Consider the following 17,091-nt stretch of genomic DNA (forward strand, 5'->3'; position numbering starts at 1 on the left):
GCAATCAATGCATTCAAAGAGACGGCATCCTATATAGGAAGCTCTCTCCCACTTTTTGTGCTTTATGAAGTGCTTCACATTTGTCATATCTAGAAAGAAGTCAGACATTGCACACACCTAGAATACTTTGTGTGTGTGTATGTGTGTGTGTGTGAGTGTATGTGTGCGTGTGTGTGTGTGTGTGGGAGAGAGAGAGAGAGAGAGAGAGGGAGAGAAGGAGAGAGAGATTCACTGCTACATAACTTGAGAGAGAGAGAGAGAGAGAGAGAGAGAGAGAGAGAGAGAGAGAGAGAGAGAGAGGAGAGATTCACTGCAACATAACTTGAGAGAGAGAGAGAGAGAGAGAGAGAGAGAGAGAGAGAGTTTCACTGCAACATAACTTGAGAGAAAGAGAGAAAAAGAGAGAGAGAGAGAGGGTGAGGGGGGGCGGGGAACGGGAGGTGTGACCCAAAAGACACAATGGCAACAAAAATACTACAATTATGGAGATCCTCTGAGAATGTAGTATCCAAAGAAGACAACCAAGAGTCATGAGCAAAATAAGCCTCCCCCAAAATAAGAAGACTACAGACATAAGCCTCCCCCAAAATGTAGTCAATATCCCCAAAGCCACCAAAATATAGATCCGCTATGTCTATAATGAGAAAGAAGTGAATATTACTATCGATTACATAATTCACTTCTTGCAAGGGTTGCCTTGCTTTGAACTGGATGGAACATCTCCAACGGCATTAATCCCCTTCTTGGGCCAATGGGTCGTTACCAATGCATGGAGCTTGTTTGAGATAGATCTAACTTCGGAGAAACCTATAGTATGTTGTACTGCTACGGCGGTCAATTTGTTGATAGTACTTTGTAATTCAGGCACAATGCTTTTGAAATCAATGCTATCCTTGTCAAGAACGGACCTCTCCAAGAGACTCATGATTTTTGCCTGGTTGCTTTCTATACGAGAAAGTTGTCCTTGCATTGAGCTCTACTGATGCAAAATACCATTAATCTGTAGCTGCATCCGCTCCTCTAGACGATGAAGATAAACCCCTTGCTCATATTGTGATTGGCTCAGCCAGTGAATGCTCTCTCTATAGGAAACCTGTGATGCCTCCGCTCTCTCACATGAGGCTTGAATTTTGGAGCATACTGTGTGGATGATACCTAGTCCATCTACAATTTGCTTCTTTGCAGGTCCATCGCCACCTCGGGCAACGGATATGCCTAACTTGGTTAGGGCCAAGAGAGCGGCTGCCCATCCCTCTCTCTCTCTCTCTCTCTCTCTCTTTCTTCTCTCTCTCTCTCTCTCTCTCTCTGATGTGTAGGCATATCCCACAATGAGTGCACTCCAAGAGACGACATCCCATAAATTAAGCTCATTGAAAGCACCTTTTGTGCTTTATGAAGTACATGGCAGTTGGCATACATGTCGACCAAGGCAATGCTAGAATTGAAGGGCAGAATTTCTCCTTTTCCAGAACACTCACTCACAGTCTCAATCTCACGTGGAGAGGACATGTATCAAATGAAACAACTTGAAATGTTATATTAAATGTCTTCAAAGGGCCAAGGTCTATGAGACCTATTTTTTGTATCCGTTGGTAGACTTTGGAAAACCAAGCACCAAATGGAGGGGATTCCAACCTAAACTTTTAGCGTTTCAAAAAGTGTAGCTCACACCACCAAAAGGTCTTGCAGGGTGATATCCGCTGCCATATCTCAAACCCTCAATTGTTAAGAGTGTCATATTGTTCTAAGAGTGTCACCTAGTGTCCGGTGGTACAGAGTGCGCTCAAGATGTTGTCAATGCTTCTCTCAAACCCTCAACTGTTAAGAGTGTCCCCTAGTGTCCGGTGGTAGCTGTTCCCATCTGCGAGTGAGGTACACTTTAATTTATTTGTCTTGTTGTTTAGTGATTAGCCCTACTCACATAGGGCTCTGATCCAGTTTAAAACTCAAAGGATAATAAGCTGAAACACATTTTTCTTGAACACTGACTCACAGACTCAATCTCACGTGGAGAGGAGGGAGATGGAGATGAAATGAAATGTTATACTAAACGTCTTCAAAGGGCCAAGCTCTATGAGAGCCCGCAGAGATGGCGATGACGCTGCTGCAGTAGCCAAGAGGAGGATGTTGAGCCCGGCTACGCTACTGCAGTAAGCAGGCTCAGATGGCAATGAGCCCACAAAAATGACGATGGCGATGAAAAGCGATGACAGCCCGCGTGCGCTGCTATAGTAGCCCGGAGGAGGATGGCGTGTGCTGCTGCAGTAGCCGGGAGGATGAAGGAAGGCTGCAATGGCGAGCCTGCGTGAGAGTCAGGTGGCCAACACTGCGCCATGCTGAGACCTATGAGGGGCGGGTGCGGGGGCATGAGGTTCTGTGGTCACCGCTGCATGCCGAACACCCTCGGGAATTGATGACGGTAACTCACAGTCTCAATCTCACGTGGAGAGGAGGGAGATGAAATGAAATGCTATATTGGCTATTTCAAGCTGGACATTTCCAGCAATCAGTGCATTCCGTCGGCGGCTATCGTAAGAGAGAATATACGTATGTCTGCATGCAATAAAGGAGGATAGTGGCAACACTAATACATGTGGCAAGGCCTTCTCGATCACGGTGTGGGCCGTGATGGGGAACTCTTGCGATCCCCAACCCTTGCGATCCTCAAGATGGACACAACACCCTCCTTCATTGAAGCTTCACCTATAACCCCACTTCATCCATCTCCCCAGAGAATGCTCTCTCTACCATCTTCTCCTTGATTGTTGACGATTGTGAGTAGCCAAGGATGTTGAAGAGGGGAAAGAGGAAAATCTCTTTAGGGTTCTTTGGTGGTCATTTAGCCGGTGGCTACCACAATAGAGAATATACATACGCCTAGGGGCTATAGAGGAGGGTAGTGGCAACGCTAATACATGTGGCAAGGCATTCGAGTGGAATAGCAAGGGCATTGACACGCAGTAGGTGTGGGCCGTGACTGGCAACTTTATGGGCGTCCGCAAATATTGGCTTAGTGCATTCCCGCAATCAGTGCATTCCAAGAGACGACATCCTAGGCCAAGGTCTATAAATGACCCCTCTTAAAATAGCTCAAAGCTTCCTGACCCTGCTATTGGACATCAATGCACCCTTGCGAGGATCGATCGCATCAAAAAACAACACACGCCTACTCTTTCTCTCTCTCTCCCTCTCTCTCTCTCTCTCTCTCTCTCCCCTTGACATCTCGAACAGGAAGCTCCTCAAGCACTTTTTGTGCTAATTCCCAAAATACCCTTTAAATTTCAAAATTCTCAAAAGTACTTTCAAAATTTCAAAATCCGTTTTTTAGTGCTTAGCATGTAATTTGTGGTAAAATAATGAAGCAATTCATCTCCAAAGCCTACATAACCAACACAAATTTCTCTTAAAATAATTTGTCACAATTATCTATAAAAAAAAGGGCATGATGTTGTAAAATAATGAAACAATTTATCTCCAAAAAGCCTACATAACCAACACAAATTCTAGTTTTAGCATATTGTATTGAAAGTGCATCTCTGGCATCTCCAAAGCCTACATAACCAACACAAATTTTTTCTTCTTAAAATAATAAAGCAAAACAGCGCCTTCTCAGGAAAATGAGACTCTCTCTCTCTCTCTCTCTCTCTCTCTCTAACATTACATTCCATTTCATTCTATTCCATAACAATACACAGGCGCGGGGGTTTCATTGCATTTCATTTCTTGCATAATATGGCGGCTTCATTTCATTTCCGCGCTCTTGCATAATATGGCAGCGCAGGGTGACAGTTAATACGGCGGCGGCACAGGCCCATCTCGCAGGTAGAAACAAAGCGAGAGAGAGAGAGAGAGAGAGAGAGAGAGAGAGAGAGAGAGAGGGTGACAGTTCATTGCAGCTCGCAGGTGGAAACAAAGCGAGAGAGAGAGAGAGAGAGAGAGCGCTACGCTTATACCTGCAGTCGGTGGTGCAGTCCTCGAGTGGAGCCGTACTCCGCGAGAGGAGCAGTAGCAGCCGGGTAGAGATGGCATGAGGATAGCCGGGTAGCTCCTGCGATAACGTGAGGAGCCGGGGCAGACCTCTCTCTCAGGAAAATGAGACCCTCTCTCTCTCTCTCTCTCTCTGCCGCTGCAGCGATGGCAGGAAAATGAGACACACTCTCTCTCTGCCGCAGGAGCGCGGATGAGGCAAACCTCTCTCTCTCTCTCTTCTCTCTCTTGAGGAGGGCCTCTCTCTCTGGAGCGTGTGTGAGGACCTCTCTCTCTCTCTTGACGTGAGGAATACAGGAGCAGGAGCAGGAGCAGGACGTGGACCTCCACTTTCTCTCTCTCTCTCTCTCTCTCTCTCTCTCTCTCTCTCCCCCGCCCGCATTGATCAACACTTCGCATCGGTGGGCACGCCAACTTGAGTAGGCGGCTGGTGATGATGGTTTTTTTGAAAAGCCTTGATGGAGAGAGGTCGTGATTGTCCAAAAGCCTGCCCGTGAGGTCCCTGACTCTCTAGGAGTCTCCACGTGGCAGGGGGGGGGGGGGGGGGGGGGCAGAATCCCCTCCCCTTTTATCTATTAGTATAGACGAGAGGAGCAGTAGCAGTCGGGTAGCGAGCCGGTGGTGCAGTCGTCGGGTGGAGCCGTAGTCCGCGAGAGGAGCAATAGCAGCTGGGTAGGGATGGCATGAGGATAGCCGGGTAGCTCCTGCGATTGCGTGAGGAGCTGGGGCAGACCTCTCTCTCAGGAAAATGAGACCCTCTCTCTCTCTCTCTCTGTCGCAGCAGCGATGGCAGGAAAATGAGACACACACTCTCTGCCATAGGAGCGCGGATGAGGCAGACCTCTCTCTCTCTCTCTCTCTCTCTTCTCTCTCTTGAGGAGGACCGCTCTCTCTGGAGCGCGTGTGAGGACCTCTCTCTCTCTCTTGACATGAGGAATGCAAGAGCAGGAGCAGGACCTGGACCTCCACTCTCTCTCTCTCTCTCTCTCTCTCTCTCTCTCTCTCTCTCCCCCGCATTGATCAACACTTCGCATCGCCGGGCGTGCCAACTTGAGTAGGCGGCTGGCGATGATGGTTTTTTTGAAAAGCCTTGACGGAGAGAGGTCGTGATTGTCCAAAAGCCCGCCCGTGAGGTCCTTGACTCTCTAGGAGTCGCCACGTGGCAGGGGGGAGGGGGCCGGAATCCCCTCCCCTTTTATCTATTAGTATAGATATCCACAAATAACTTTTATATATATATCTCCGTGTAAAAATTCGAATGCTCTATAAGTTGGAGAAGAACAATAACTTGGTTCATCTTTTGTGTATGTGTGTGTGTGAGAAGAGGGGGTTTTTTTTGGGTGATTCAAGAGCTACCATGTCCGCACTCTATGGTCATCCATTGTGCATGCCCCCTTGCAAGTCTCATCTATACCTATCCATGGTTCATTTCAAATTTCCAAAACAATGTAGGAAATGTGTGTGCTCATACGAATAAAAAATTCTGATAGTCGGGTTCTATGTATACACATCATGGGTTGCATGTGCTAGGGGGTTGCAAACTTGTTGACACTTGCACAAGGGAACCTACAACACACTGAGTACTCATTCTAATAATCTCCCATTGAAAAATAGGGTTGTTTTTGCAAAAACAGGTTCTTGTCATCTTTTGGGTAGCATCTATATTCTATATTTTATATATGAAGCAACTTAAATTTTTTAAGGAAGGAGAGACCCTCGATGTGTCACTCACTGCTTCACTTAATAGAAAACCTTATAAAATCTCTCATTTCTTTTAAGTTTGGAATATTGGAATCTGTGAACCTTTTTAACCTTATCAACTTCTAACCTTGCAAGTAAGAAAAACAAGGTGAGGACTCGCGATGGCCTCTTGAAGGTAAAGGGGGAGGAAAGATTTATTCAAGAGGGAAATGGCGTAACCAATCTACTACACTTGGGTGATAGAAAGGTTATACCATTTTCCTCTTGAATAACAGGTCTTGAGTTCAACTCTCCTCGTCGGCTAGATCTCTAAGGTCTCTTGGGATAGTTTCCTACGCCATTAAAATTCTCTTCTTCTTCTTCTTCTTCTCTCTCTCTCTCTCTCTCTCTCTCTCCCCCCACACACACACTCACATGAACACATACATATACATGGAACCTCTCTCTACTCTCTTCTTCTCGTTGATAAGTGCCCTTTTAATCTCTCTCTCTGTCTCTCTCTCTCTCTCTCTCTCTCCACACTTACTCACACACGCACACGTATACACAAATACACAAGCATGTATGCACGTGTTGAAATTGACCTATCTACCATCCCAAAAGCTGATTTACACAAGAAGATGTACTCTTGCTAAATCTAATAGTGAGTTGTCCACAAAATTCCTCTCTTTATCAACTCTCTCTCTCTCTCTCTGTCTCTCCGGTTACATACTTGAGTTGCATCGATATCCACCCCATGGATGTCCGAGCTTTGTCATGAGCAGGCAAGCCCTCCTCTCTTTATAAAATATACTCAATGTTTGAGTTTTTGTTAATGTCTCTGTCATGTGCATGTACATACATACATGCTCTCACTATAGTAACCGATAAATTGAGAGAGAAGGGACACCAACACAAGTGCCCAATGCCAACAATTTTTCAAGCACTTTCAGAAAGGGTATAGAAGTGTCTCTTTATAGTTATTTTTAAAATTTTGAAAATACACTTGTTTTTTTCCAAAATACACGGATGCCGTTGTGGCAAGCTACGGCAAGTAAAAGTTTGTTAGTATAGTATACCTAATTTGTTCTTGGTAGCCTCTGGGAGAGAACAAATGTGTAATCTTCAGCACCTCAAGGCTCGGCTAAGCTTGAGGTCTTTTTGTAATTTCTTTGAGATTTAAATACATTCACTTACTATTGTGATTTTGGCCAAATTTTTATATCTGAAAATACACTCATAAATTGTTAAGAGATATCAATATTGGTCTTTAAAAAAACCCTTTGAAAAAACAAAGGAAATTTTATCTTTAAGAATTAAGTTCTCATAAAACAATAAAATATCCACAACAATTGTCAATTTTTTTGTTATGTGCACTTAAGCTGGACTATTTATTTTATGTAAAGTAGAAAGCCTTTTGACTTTACATTTTCCAAAGTCTTTTTGCTATGTGTACTGTTCAGTTACTTTGTGTAAAGTAGAAAGCCTTTGATTTTCAATTCCCAAAAGTCTTTTCATTTTTTGCAATGTTACTATTCACTTTTGCATTTTAAATCTTCCTACCTTTGAGCTTTGCATTTTAAAATAGAGGTCTTAGAAGGTTTTCTCTTGAACGAAGCAGTGAGTGAGTGAGTGACACATGGAGGGTCTCTCCTTCCTTAAAAAATATAAGCTGCTTCATATATAGTATAGAAGTCATTTTCAAGCATGCAAACAAAGTAATTTAAGCTGCTTCATATATAGTATAGAAGTATAGAAGTCATTTTCAAGCATGCAAACAAAGTAAATGCTGCCTTAGTTTAAGCTTTCTATTCACAAGACTTTTGAATCCCTTAGGGACACTTGTCTCTCAAAGAAGGTGATGTAAGGAAACAAAAGGGACAACAAAGATATTTTATAAAGAACCTTGCTATGTGGCGCTCATCTAGCCAAAGAATCCAATGGCCTCAATTTTGCAACAACTTTGCACACTTAACCCTATGGCCTTCCACAGGCCAAAAAAGGTTACCAAGGCAGCCACCCCTACCAACCCTGGTTGTAAGTATGGTCCCTGAATGTTGTCATGGCTTAACATGAGCGTGACGAGACCTTGTAATTTTCTGAGCTGTTCAATATAATTCACTCACAATTGTGAGTTTTGCTAAAGGTTTGACTGTTTTGCTAAAAAAGGAAGAAAAAAGAAAAAAAAGGTTTGACTCTACTTTCCTAAAGCCAATTGAAGAGTGGCTAAATTTGTTTGTATGTACGCCACCAAAATCTTACCGATTTACTTCAAGACGATCTTCAAATTTGGCTAAGATTTTACAGTTAATACATTAAACCCTGATTTTAATCGAACAATGGTCTTGAATAGCTCCAAAATGGAAATGTGTGCATGTGTGTGTGTGTGTGTGTGTGTGAGAGAGAGAGAGAGAGAGAGAGAGAGAGAGAGAGAGAGAGAGAGAGAGAGAGGTCTCAAAGAGAGTGCCAAAACAATTTTTCTTGATCAAAATAAATTTTAAGTAATTCTATACATATATAATGGAGCTTAAATTTTCCAAGCAAGGAGAGGCGTTCCACGTGTCATCCATCATTGTAACTTGCACAATCGTCCACGTTTGGAACTCCATAAAATAACTACAACTTGACGACCTCGGCGCTTGAAGGTCTCGGACCAATCTCGACCTGTTTGTGTGTTTGTTCATGTCCATGTTGTGTGTGTGTGGTGTGTTCAAGTGTTAGTGTTGGGGTGTGTGTGTGTGTGTGTGAGAGAGAGAGAGAGAGAGAGAGAGAGAGAGAGAGAGAGAGAGAGAGAGAGAGAGAAAGAGAGAGAGAGAGAAGCTACATGATTGGCCACTGATGTGTATGTATGAGACTCTAGTCTCAACCTACAATGCGTTTATGAGAGAGTCCAATATAGCTGAGCGAGCCCGTGTGGGCACTCAAGGTTGTGTGTGTGTGTGTGAGAGAGAGAGAGAGAGAGAGAGAGAGAGAGAGAGAGAGAGAGAGAGTAGTTGGTCCTATAGCCAATCACGAACAAAGGCGAGTGAGCCCAAGTTGAGAAACCCAAGAGAAAATCTAGGATAGGTTGCGAGCAATTGCAAGTTAACAATGACGAAAGGCAGGGTAAATTGTTGACTTTGTTTAAAGGTTTTTGCGCTAAATTTATCTGAACTATGTAGGTGTTCTCAACTTCAAATTATAGTTTAAAGGTAAATTTCAAAATTTGTGGGTGGGACTACCCTAGACCTAGGTTTTTCCCTATTAACCTCATAGGCATTCTCACCTTCAAATTAGAATTTAGAGGTAAATTTCAAAATTTGTAGGTGCGATTACACCAAACCTAAGGTTTTTCGAGCACTTGGACACACAGTCCTTTTCTGTAAACTTCATGGGTTTTCACACCTTCAAAATCTAGAATTTAGAATTTGTAGGTGGGATTACACTAAACCTAGCCTTTTTCCTAGCACCAGCACTCGGATATATAGTGATCTTTTTCAAAAACTTGGAAAACCTACATATGAGGCCCTTCCAAGCAGGTATGGCATTTCCTAGGGGAAAACTGCCAGGTTACAAAGGCAGTTTAGTGAGGTGAGCGATAAGTTACGTGGAGGAGGCAACTCCATAGGGAAGACCAAAGCAAATCCCGCAATACCTGGGCCTCTGAACAGAGGTACTTGGTCGCTGTCACGCCCATATCATGTTAGCGAAATGGGTCTTTCAAGGGAATGGTCATGGCCCTAGAAGTGTAGATAACTTTGGCCTCTAGTAGTCCAGAGGAAACTAGTGACAAAAGTGCCTACCTTAGGATTCTGGGTGCATGGTCCTGGTCATTCTTTTTGTATACTTTTTTGGTGTATAAGGAGAGTGGTCGGGAGTACCCTATCTCACTTCTAAAACAAAAAAATTTCTTGAGCACTCACATGAATGCACATACACACACAAATAAGCTAAAAACTAAAAACTCTACTCCTTGCGAAGTTCAAACCTTCTTCCTCTTCAATTTCTTATTTGCACATACTGACCTTGATGATTTTATGAGGAAGACACATATTTATTTAACACAAACATGTGGAAGTCTCTATTAAGAAAAAAAACTATATTGTGGGTCCTATTTTTCAATACACCAACTAAGAACTTCTCATTCAAAACCACTTTATCCATGTTTTAGTATATTCTTTTGTACTAATGGAACTGAAAAGTTTTAAACGCCTCAATATTTTTTGTTTTGGCTGTAGTCACAATTTTGAGTGGTAGTGTTGTATTAACAAAATGTTAAGTTGTGCCTCTTTTTACAATAACAAGTGAAAGAATCAGGTGGCTTTCTAAAGTAATTAGAATGTGGTAAAATTATTAGGTTGAGTTTAAGTAGAATCAATGTTCAAAAAAGGATTGCCTTAGCTTAGCCTTGAGCCGATTGAAAATGAAGACTACCTAGTTGCAAACCATGATAAAGGGAAGAAAAACTAGTGCAATATGTGAGAAAATACTTTAAAAATTCTGTAAATTTTAAATTTATGATAGTATTTCCGGTTCGGTTCTTTGTGGGAAGGAAACTCAGTCGATGATCGCTTAATAAAAGAGGCTTTCCTAAATATTGACTAGAATTAAGTTATAGAATGTAAGAAAAGTCAAGCCATTTGAAGTTGTGAAATAAAATGTGAAATTAAAAAAACTCATTAATAGATATATGTGTATGTGTGTATCCATAGAATTTACTAGAATTATGCAAGTGAAGTTTCACTTTAACATTCTAAAACAATAGATTACAAGAAAAGTCAAGATGTGTCAGGATATGAAATGAAAGTGAAATAAATATTTAAGGTAAGTCTCCATCATGGCACTGAAAACAATGAAATTCTCCCTAACCCAACACAACACTAAGGTTTCTTTTAGAAAGCCAAAAAGCATTATAGATTTTAAGATTGTTAGTTTCTTACTAGTCTGCTGGGTGATGAAAGAGCTTGATAAGTTGGTGATGCCAATTTGTGAATCCAACTTTGAATGGGACACTTGGAGATGGCCCGGGAGTAGCCTCTTTTGGAAACCACATTCTAAAGGCATTTACAATAAAAAGCGTTATAGATTTTAAAATTAGTGTTTGGCTCAATTAGTGTCTTTTGGAAAGTTTGTCTATTTGTGCTCTGAAGTGAAATGGCGTCTACACAGGTTTTTGTCAAAAAATACTACAAACCCAATAATGCTTCTGATGCACTTGCACATGTATGTGTGTATGCGAGAGAGATTTTAGTTCTTTCTAAGTGAGCTCAACTTTGCCCTTACAGGAAGGGTAAGAAATTTTCAACACTACAATCTACACTTCTGTTCATTTGCAATTCAACACGTATTTTTGCAAAAGCATGTGTTTCTAAAATTTTCATATTACTAGTATACTTAAAATAGTGGGTCATTACATTCTGTACAAAATTCGTATAAGGGGGGATGGCTCATTGCGAGAATGGCCATATCTTTTTTGTATGTAGGGGGTAGGTTAGCATGTAAGATATCGTACATAGGGGGGTTTCTCTAGTTTGGATGCACGCAGGTGACATCCCCCCCCTTTATTAATAGGGAATCCCTAGGGACATTCCTCTTTTGTCTCGTATCAAACATTTCTTTGAATGTAAGTCCATGGCTGCCCTAGCATCATGCCACGAGGAGAATAGATCTTCGGATGGTGTGCTGCGGATTCGTGCAGATTGCGCGGCTTGGAAGCATATATACAACACATGGCTGGATTTTGCCAGGGAAGCTCAAAATTTGTGGCTCAGCCTCTAGCTATGGATGGCGTAAATCCATTTGGTCAGAGGTCAACATCTTACAGTGTATGGCAAGTTGTCATCGTCAACTACAACATTCCCCTGTGTTTGATTACCAAGAAGGGGCACCTAATTCTAAGCTTGATTGTGTCGGGGCGGTATAAAGTGAAGAATATGGATGTGTATCTTCGTCCACTATTGGAAGAGCTACAACAATTGTGGATTGGCATAAAAGTGGTGGATATGAGCCGACACACAGGTCGACGCAATGCTTTGATTAGAGGCATTCTAATGTGGACCATGCATGACTATCTCAAACAAACAGAATGCTCAGATGATATATACTCAAATTCAAACACTATAAACCTTGGTTTTTCTCAAGCTTAACTTGCGGTGTTGTGTATATATGCAAGGCTTCAAATAAGCAGATACAGATCATGTGTTACATGTGGACCTAGAATTAATACACGTTGGACGCCCTCACTGAAGAAGCAAATCTACGAAGGTCATCAAGCGCATCTTCCAGAGAATCACGAGTTACATGATAGGTTTTTGGGAAGAGAGCCACCAAGGATGTCTGCTTGAGCATGGTTAGAGAAAAAGAAGATATGTGATGATGGTTTGCCCCTAGGGATGAAGAGACTCTCTCTATGGTATGAGCTACCATATTGGCCCAGACTCATGATCAATCACTAGCTTGATCCAATGCACATATTCAAGAATGTGGGTAATCTGCTGTGGGACCATCTCATCAGCAGCAAGAAAGATACTTTGGGGGCCAGAATTAACCTTAGAAATGTGGATCGTATGGAGCAATATTGACCGTAGAGACAACACCCAACGGATCAATAAAACTCCCTAAAACGCCATGGATTTTGACAGGAGGCCAACAACACAAAGTAAATAGATCATTCAATTTGTGTGGACGTCCACTAGCGTAATGCACTCGCTCTAAACATGTTTCACTAAAGAAGGGAAGCTTACTGATTTGAAGTCACCCAATTGGCATAAAATGTGTCAGGTATGTTTGAAGTGGAATATATCATAGTGGGAATTGTGTAACATATCCGTGTGTGGACTTTAATATCATTGCTAGACGTGTTTTGCACTTTATTTTACCGTGGCCATTGAGGGATGCTTGTCTCCTGACGTTTGTACCACAATCTACAAGCTTGCAAAGTTGGTGCAATGAATCTCACAAAAAAAGATCCATGTAGATTCCATACCATCTGCCAAACTAAACGCTGCGGAGCTTGTATGCATGTTTGAGAAACACTTTCCTACTACCATGCTAACAATTCAAGTGCATCTTCTTGTTCACATAGTTGATGAGATAGAAATAGCTAGCATAGTGCATTCCAGATGGATGTTCTTTTTAGAATGTTTTATGAAAACGCTCAAGGGATATGTGTGTCAGAAGGCACGTTCGGAGGGTAGCATGCCAAAAGGTTGGCTGATATCGGAGTCCCTAGTTTACATTGGAGAGTGGCTAGATGGATTTGATAAAGCCCAAGACACGCTATGGCAAACCATAGATGATGAGTGCATATCTGCGATTGTCATGTGCAATCATGGCGTTGAGAAAAAAATGACGAAAGATCTAGAGGCTAAAATTAATAGATTTTGCATACTTCACAATCCATTGATGCAAAATTGGATTTCACAATAGGAGGGTGCAAAGCAAGAGTGACAAAGGGCATGAATCGAGTGGAGATGGGGAAGACGACCACCGATGCATTATTCGGCGTGTCTCGAGAGCCTACCAGCATTCATGAGCTTAAGATGGTTGCACAACCAATTGAGAAGTGCACAACAGTGCGGTGAATAAGTGACTGAGGAGGAGTGGGAGTACTCTCAGGCTGCGCGGCCAAGGTAAGTTTGTAATATACGGCTCGTGGATTTCTAGATGTTTTGACAGCCACTCATAATCTTTGTTGGTTCTAGTATAAGTCATACATGGAAGCATGGTGTAAAGGTTGCCATTTTAGGGTGGAACGGATCGACAAAAAGAATTTTACACAAGATTGCGGAATCATGGAAAAATTTGAACAATCTAGTCGGCGACGGTCCTCTGATGTAGAACCTGTGGTGGCGGAACTGACTTACTTCGGCACGCTACAAGAAAATTTGAGGATCGATTATAGACGATTTTTTGTGGATTTGTTCCATGTGCAATGGTTCAAGATAAACATGGAGGGTCGCAATGCTACTGTGCGCAGACGAGAGTCAGGTTTCATTGATTGGATTCAACCTAAAAATGGACCGACCTTCAAGACACTTTCGCACTACCCGAGCATTGTGAACAAGTAATTCTGTAAATATTTAACATCCAATTTTAGAGGGCTATTGGTCTAGAAGCACTCATGTAAGCTATGTGGCTCTTGTAGGTGGTATTTCGTCCTACAAAGTTTCTACCAAACTGGTGCTATGTCATAGAGGTAGCCCCTCATAGTGCACGGACGTATGAGGGCCACCATGTGCCAATCACAGCGAAATGAGTGGAGGAGATAGGAGAGGATGCTGATTTGGAAGCCACTGAGGTGGTGCCAGACGAGCCTGGCGTTGCTACTCTCTATAGGATGCATGCGAAGGACCTACAAAATGAAATGGAGGATATCTGCCTAAACGCAGAGCTCTATATAGACATAGGGAGTTATGCTGAGTTTTGCGAGGATGAGAGAGAGATCTCTTGAAGCCATAAACATCGTATTTGAGCAACTTTGCTCCTTTTTATAATATATATTGTATTTACATGGAGTTTTGTTCATTCTTGTCTATATGCTATACTTGAGAAAGGCAATTGTGATAAATCAAATTATACCTTGTTCAGATTTTCTTCTCCATTCATCATTAAAATTTAATGTTCGTGTGTTTAATGCAAGTATGAATGATGATTAGTTTCTCTCTTCTCTGTCACCTGAGCAGAGGAGGTGGTACATGGAGAGTTATTTCTTTGGAGCACCATCGTGTCGTTCCACTCCTTCAGCGTCTCCTTCTATTTCGGAGTGATCAACGCACTTTAAGAGTTTAGTATCGACTAGACGATCTACACACTCTTCTAGGCACCGAAGCTCTAGTGGTGGCGGTGGTGATTGCTGCGGAGATGCCGCCGTTGATGCTTTGACATCGCTCTTCTTTTCCTGCCCCCGCATCAGCTACGGAATCGCTATCTACTCCAGGTTTTGCATGACTATCGGACGCTCTTGGATACACACCACTCTCTACTCTCTACTCCTCCGGGAGTCACCCCAGTTGGGGGACACTCCTTGCTTTGGGGCCCAGACTCCAATGGAGACACATGTCGTCCGTACACCCATCGAGACATCACTCGATACGCCACTCCAGACCCTTGCCGAGACACCTAGATTCATGCGTCACATGTGAGAGGGCTTGCCGTACTTGGTCGACATCAGTGGCAGCATCATCATGGATGACCACGGCAAGAAGGTGATCTTGTGTATGCGCGGCCTTTGCTCTCAAGTGTTTCGACACTACATACTAAACACCTAGTGTGAAGTGTCAAATGAATTAAAAGACATAGTCATCAGCATGTTGCATGACGAGTTTCTGTGTCAAGTCGGGATGAGCACTTCAATGAAGACCTCATGAAGGTGCGGATGCACGAATAATGCAAGCACAAGCACAAGCATTCTAAAGTGCGGATGCGTGAATAATGCAAGCACAAGCATTCTAAAGTGCAAAAAGCAATAGCATGGTGGAATAGGACAGATTGGTTGGCCAAAGAAGATTGGAAGAATGCAAAGCGAGCAGCACTCGAGAATCTTGATAAGTGGAAGCAACAAAGGGAGGCAGCCAAAGCGCGAGTAGAGGCAAGCAGCTCGCACCACTTGGGGAGCAAGGGATGGGCATCATTTGAGGCCGCTTTTGTAAGTGTTTTTGCATTGCCCTCTAGTAGTTATTGATAATTGTACTTTTAAATTCTAACATAACATATTCTTTGTATGTTTTGAATAGTGGTCGATGACAGAACATGACCCCACACCGTATGAGTGTGAGTATACGGGCAGAAAGGGCTTAAACGCCCTTATGGACATTCTTAGTTCTCGCTCGGGCATGGTTGGTATTTCACCTTACTCTCTTACATTTGTTGTATTTTAATAATAAGCTAAAAAATAAATTGTTTTGTAATTATTTGTTTATACTTACAAAAAGTTTTATTGTTTTTTTTGTAGAATCCGACAGATATGCCAATTGCATGCGACAATGAGACGTCTAATTAGACGACGTCAGTCTATCCGTAGCTAGATAGCACTAGTTTTCTTTTGTCATATAATGAGGTGACGTGTGTACATTATTTTTGTAACTATTGGTCAATGATGTATTTTCTCAATAATGACAATTGTCTTATAACTATCACATTTTGGTCAAAGCTTAACAATCAAGTGATTTTGCCTATGATGTGTATAATTTTATCATTGTAGTACTTTCGTCAATTCACTTTCATCGAAATACTTTTGTCAGTTTTGCATTTTTATTGTGGAAACAATGTTCAATATGGTTGATGGGTGGCAGGGAATTCATTGCCCTGCCACCCAAAATTATTTATTCTCGGACATCGCTATAAGTGCCTATGTAAGGTCCTGCAGCATTGCTAAATAAGGACCTGAACCGTCGCTATGTGCGTTGATATAGGCGTCTATATATAGCAATGCTTATAGCGACATTCTTGTTGCGACGCTTTTAGCGACACCGGGGGGTAAAAAATCCCATTGTATTTTCGTCGCTACAGTTGTCACAAGTGCACATAACCTGTTTTAGTGACTCTTAGCAAAAGCTCACCATGTCCATCTGGATAATCCTCAAAGATGATTACAAGAAATCACTCTCAAGGTGGAGCTTGCCTATTCATAAAATAGTAAAATAGGACTGTAGTCTTGATTCTAAGATATATTTTCAATAATCAATAGATAAACATAATAACTTGTGCGCATTACCCTATCTCAATAGATAATCTTTGATGCTTAATACTATGAGCTGGTGAGTATGGTGCATTCCAACTTCTAGGAACCTATGCTTTTGTCTTGAAGGTATATGGAACTATGTAAGACATTGATATGCACAAAATAATTCACGATCATATTGTTAGTTAAGGGATGTTGAAAGAAAACATTGTACTTGGAAATGCCAACATTGGAGTGTGTATTTTTTGCAAGCTTTTGCAATGAAAACCATTTTTACAATCTTTTTGACACTTAAATTGAATCCTTTCTAATGGCACAAATATGTTACAAAAGAAAACAAACATTACTCATACGATACACACCAAAAAACATGTATAACTTTTAAAAAGTTCGGACTTTGAGTTAAACATCTAGGAAGATATGAACCGCAAAGCATACATCTTTATATATAACTATTCTATATAGAATCATATAAATATATAACGTAAAATAATATATAACTATACCATGTATATATATAGCTATACTATATATCATTATACTATATTATATATAATTATAACTATACTATATATAATGATATCATATTATTATAACGTATAGCTATACATGCATGAAAACCTTTCATATGTACTTATTCATGCTTATCTTTGAGAAAACTGTCATTATCCATAATGTTGATGACACTTAGAGAAATATGAGAACACATAATGGATGGAGAGCCGTGTTCGCAAAAAAAAAGATGTTTTGGCAACCATTAAAAA

General features: G+C 41.6%; 1 protein-coding gene across 1 annotated transcript in view; it reads right to left on the reverse strand.

Annotated features, from left to right (window-relative positions):
• The window catches only part of LOC147450491 (uncharacterized), a 57,928-nt gene that overhangs the window by 6,457 nt on the left and 34,380 nt on the right, over positions 1 to 17,091 (reverse strand). The window contains exons 5-6 of the mRNA XM_086520473.1: positions 3,954 to 4,048; positions 2,053 to 2,301 (exon numbers count right to left, since the gene is read on the reverse strand). Of these exons, the coding sequence (XP_086376599.1) occupies positions 2,053 to 2,301; positions 3,954 to 4,048 (344 nt within the window). The remainder of the gene's footprint in view (positions 1 to 2,052; positions 2,302 to 3,953; positions 4,049 to 17,091) is intronic.

Source organism: Adiantum capillus-veneris, chromosome 9 (genome assembly GCF_014529385.1).
Source record: "Adiantum capillus-veneris isolate H3 chromosome 9, ASM1452938v2, whole genome shotgun sequence".
In the NCBI taxonomy this organism is placed as follows: Eukaryota; Viridiplantae; Streptophyta; class Polypodiopsida; order Polypodiales; family Pteridaceae; genus Adiantum; species Adiantum capillus-veneris.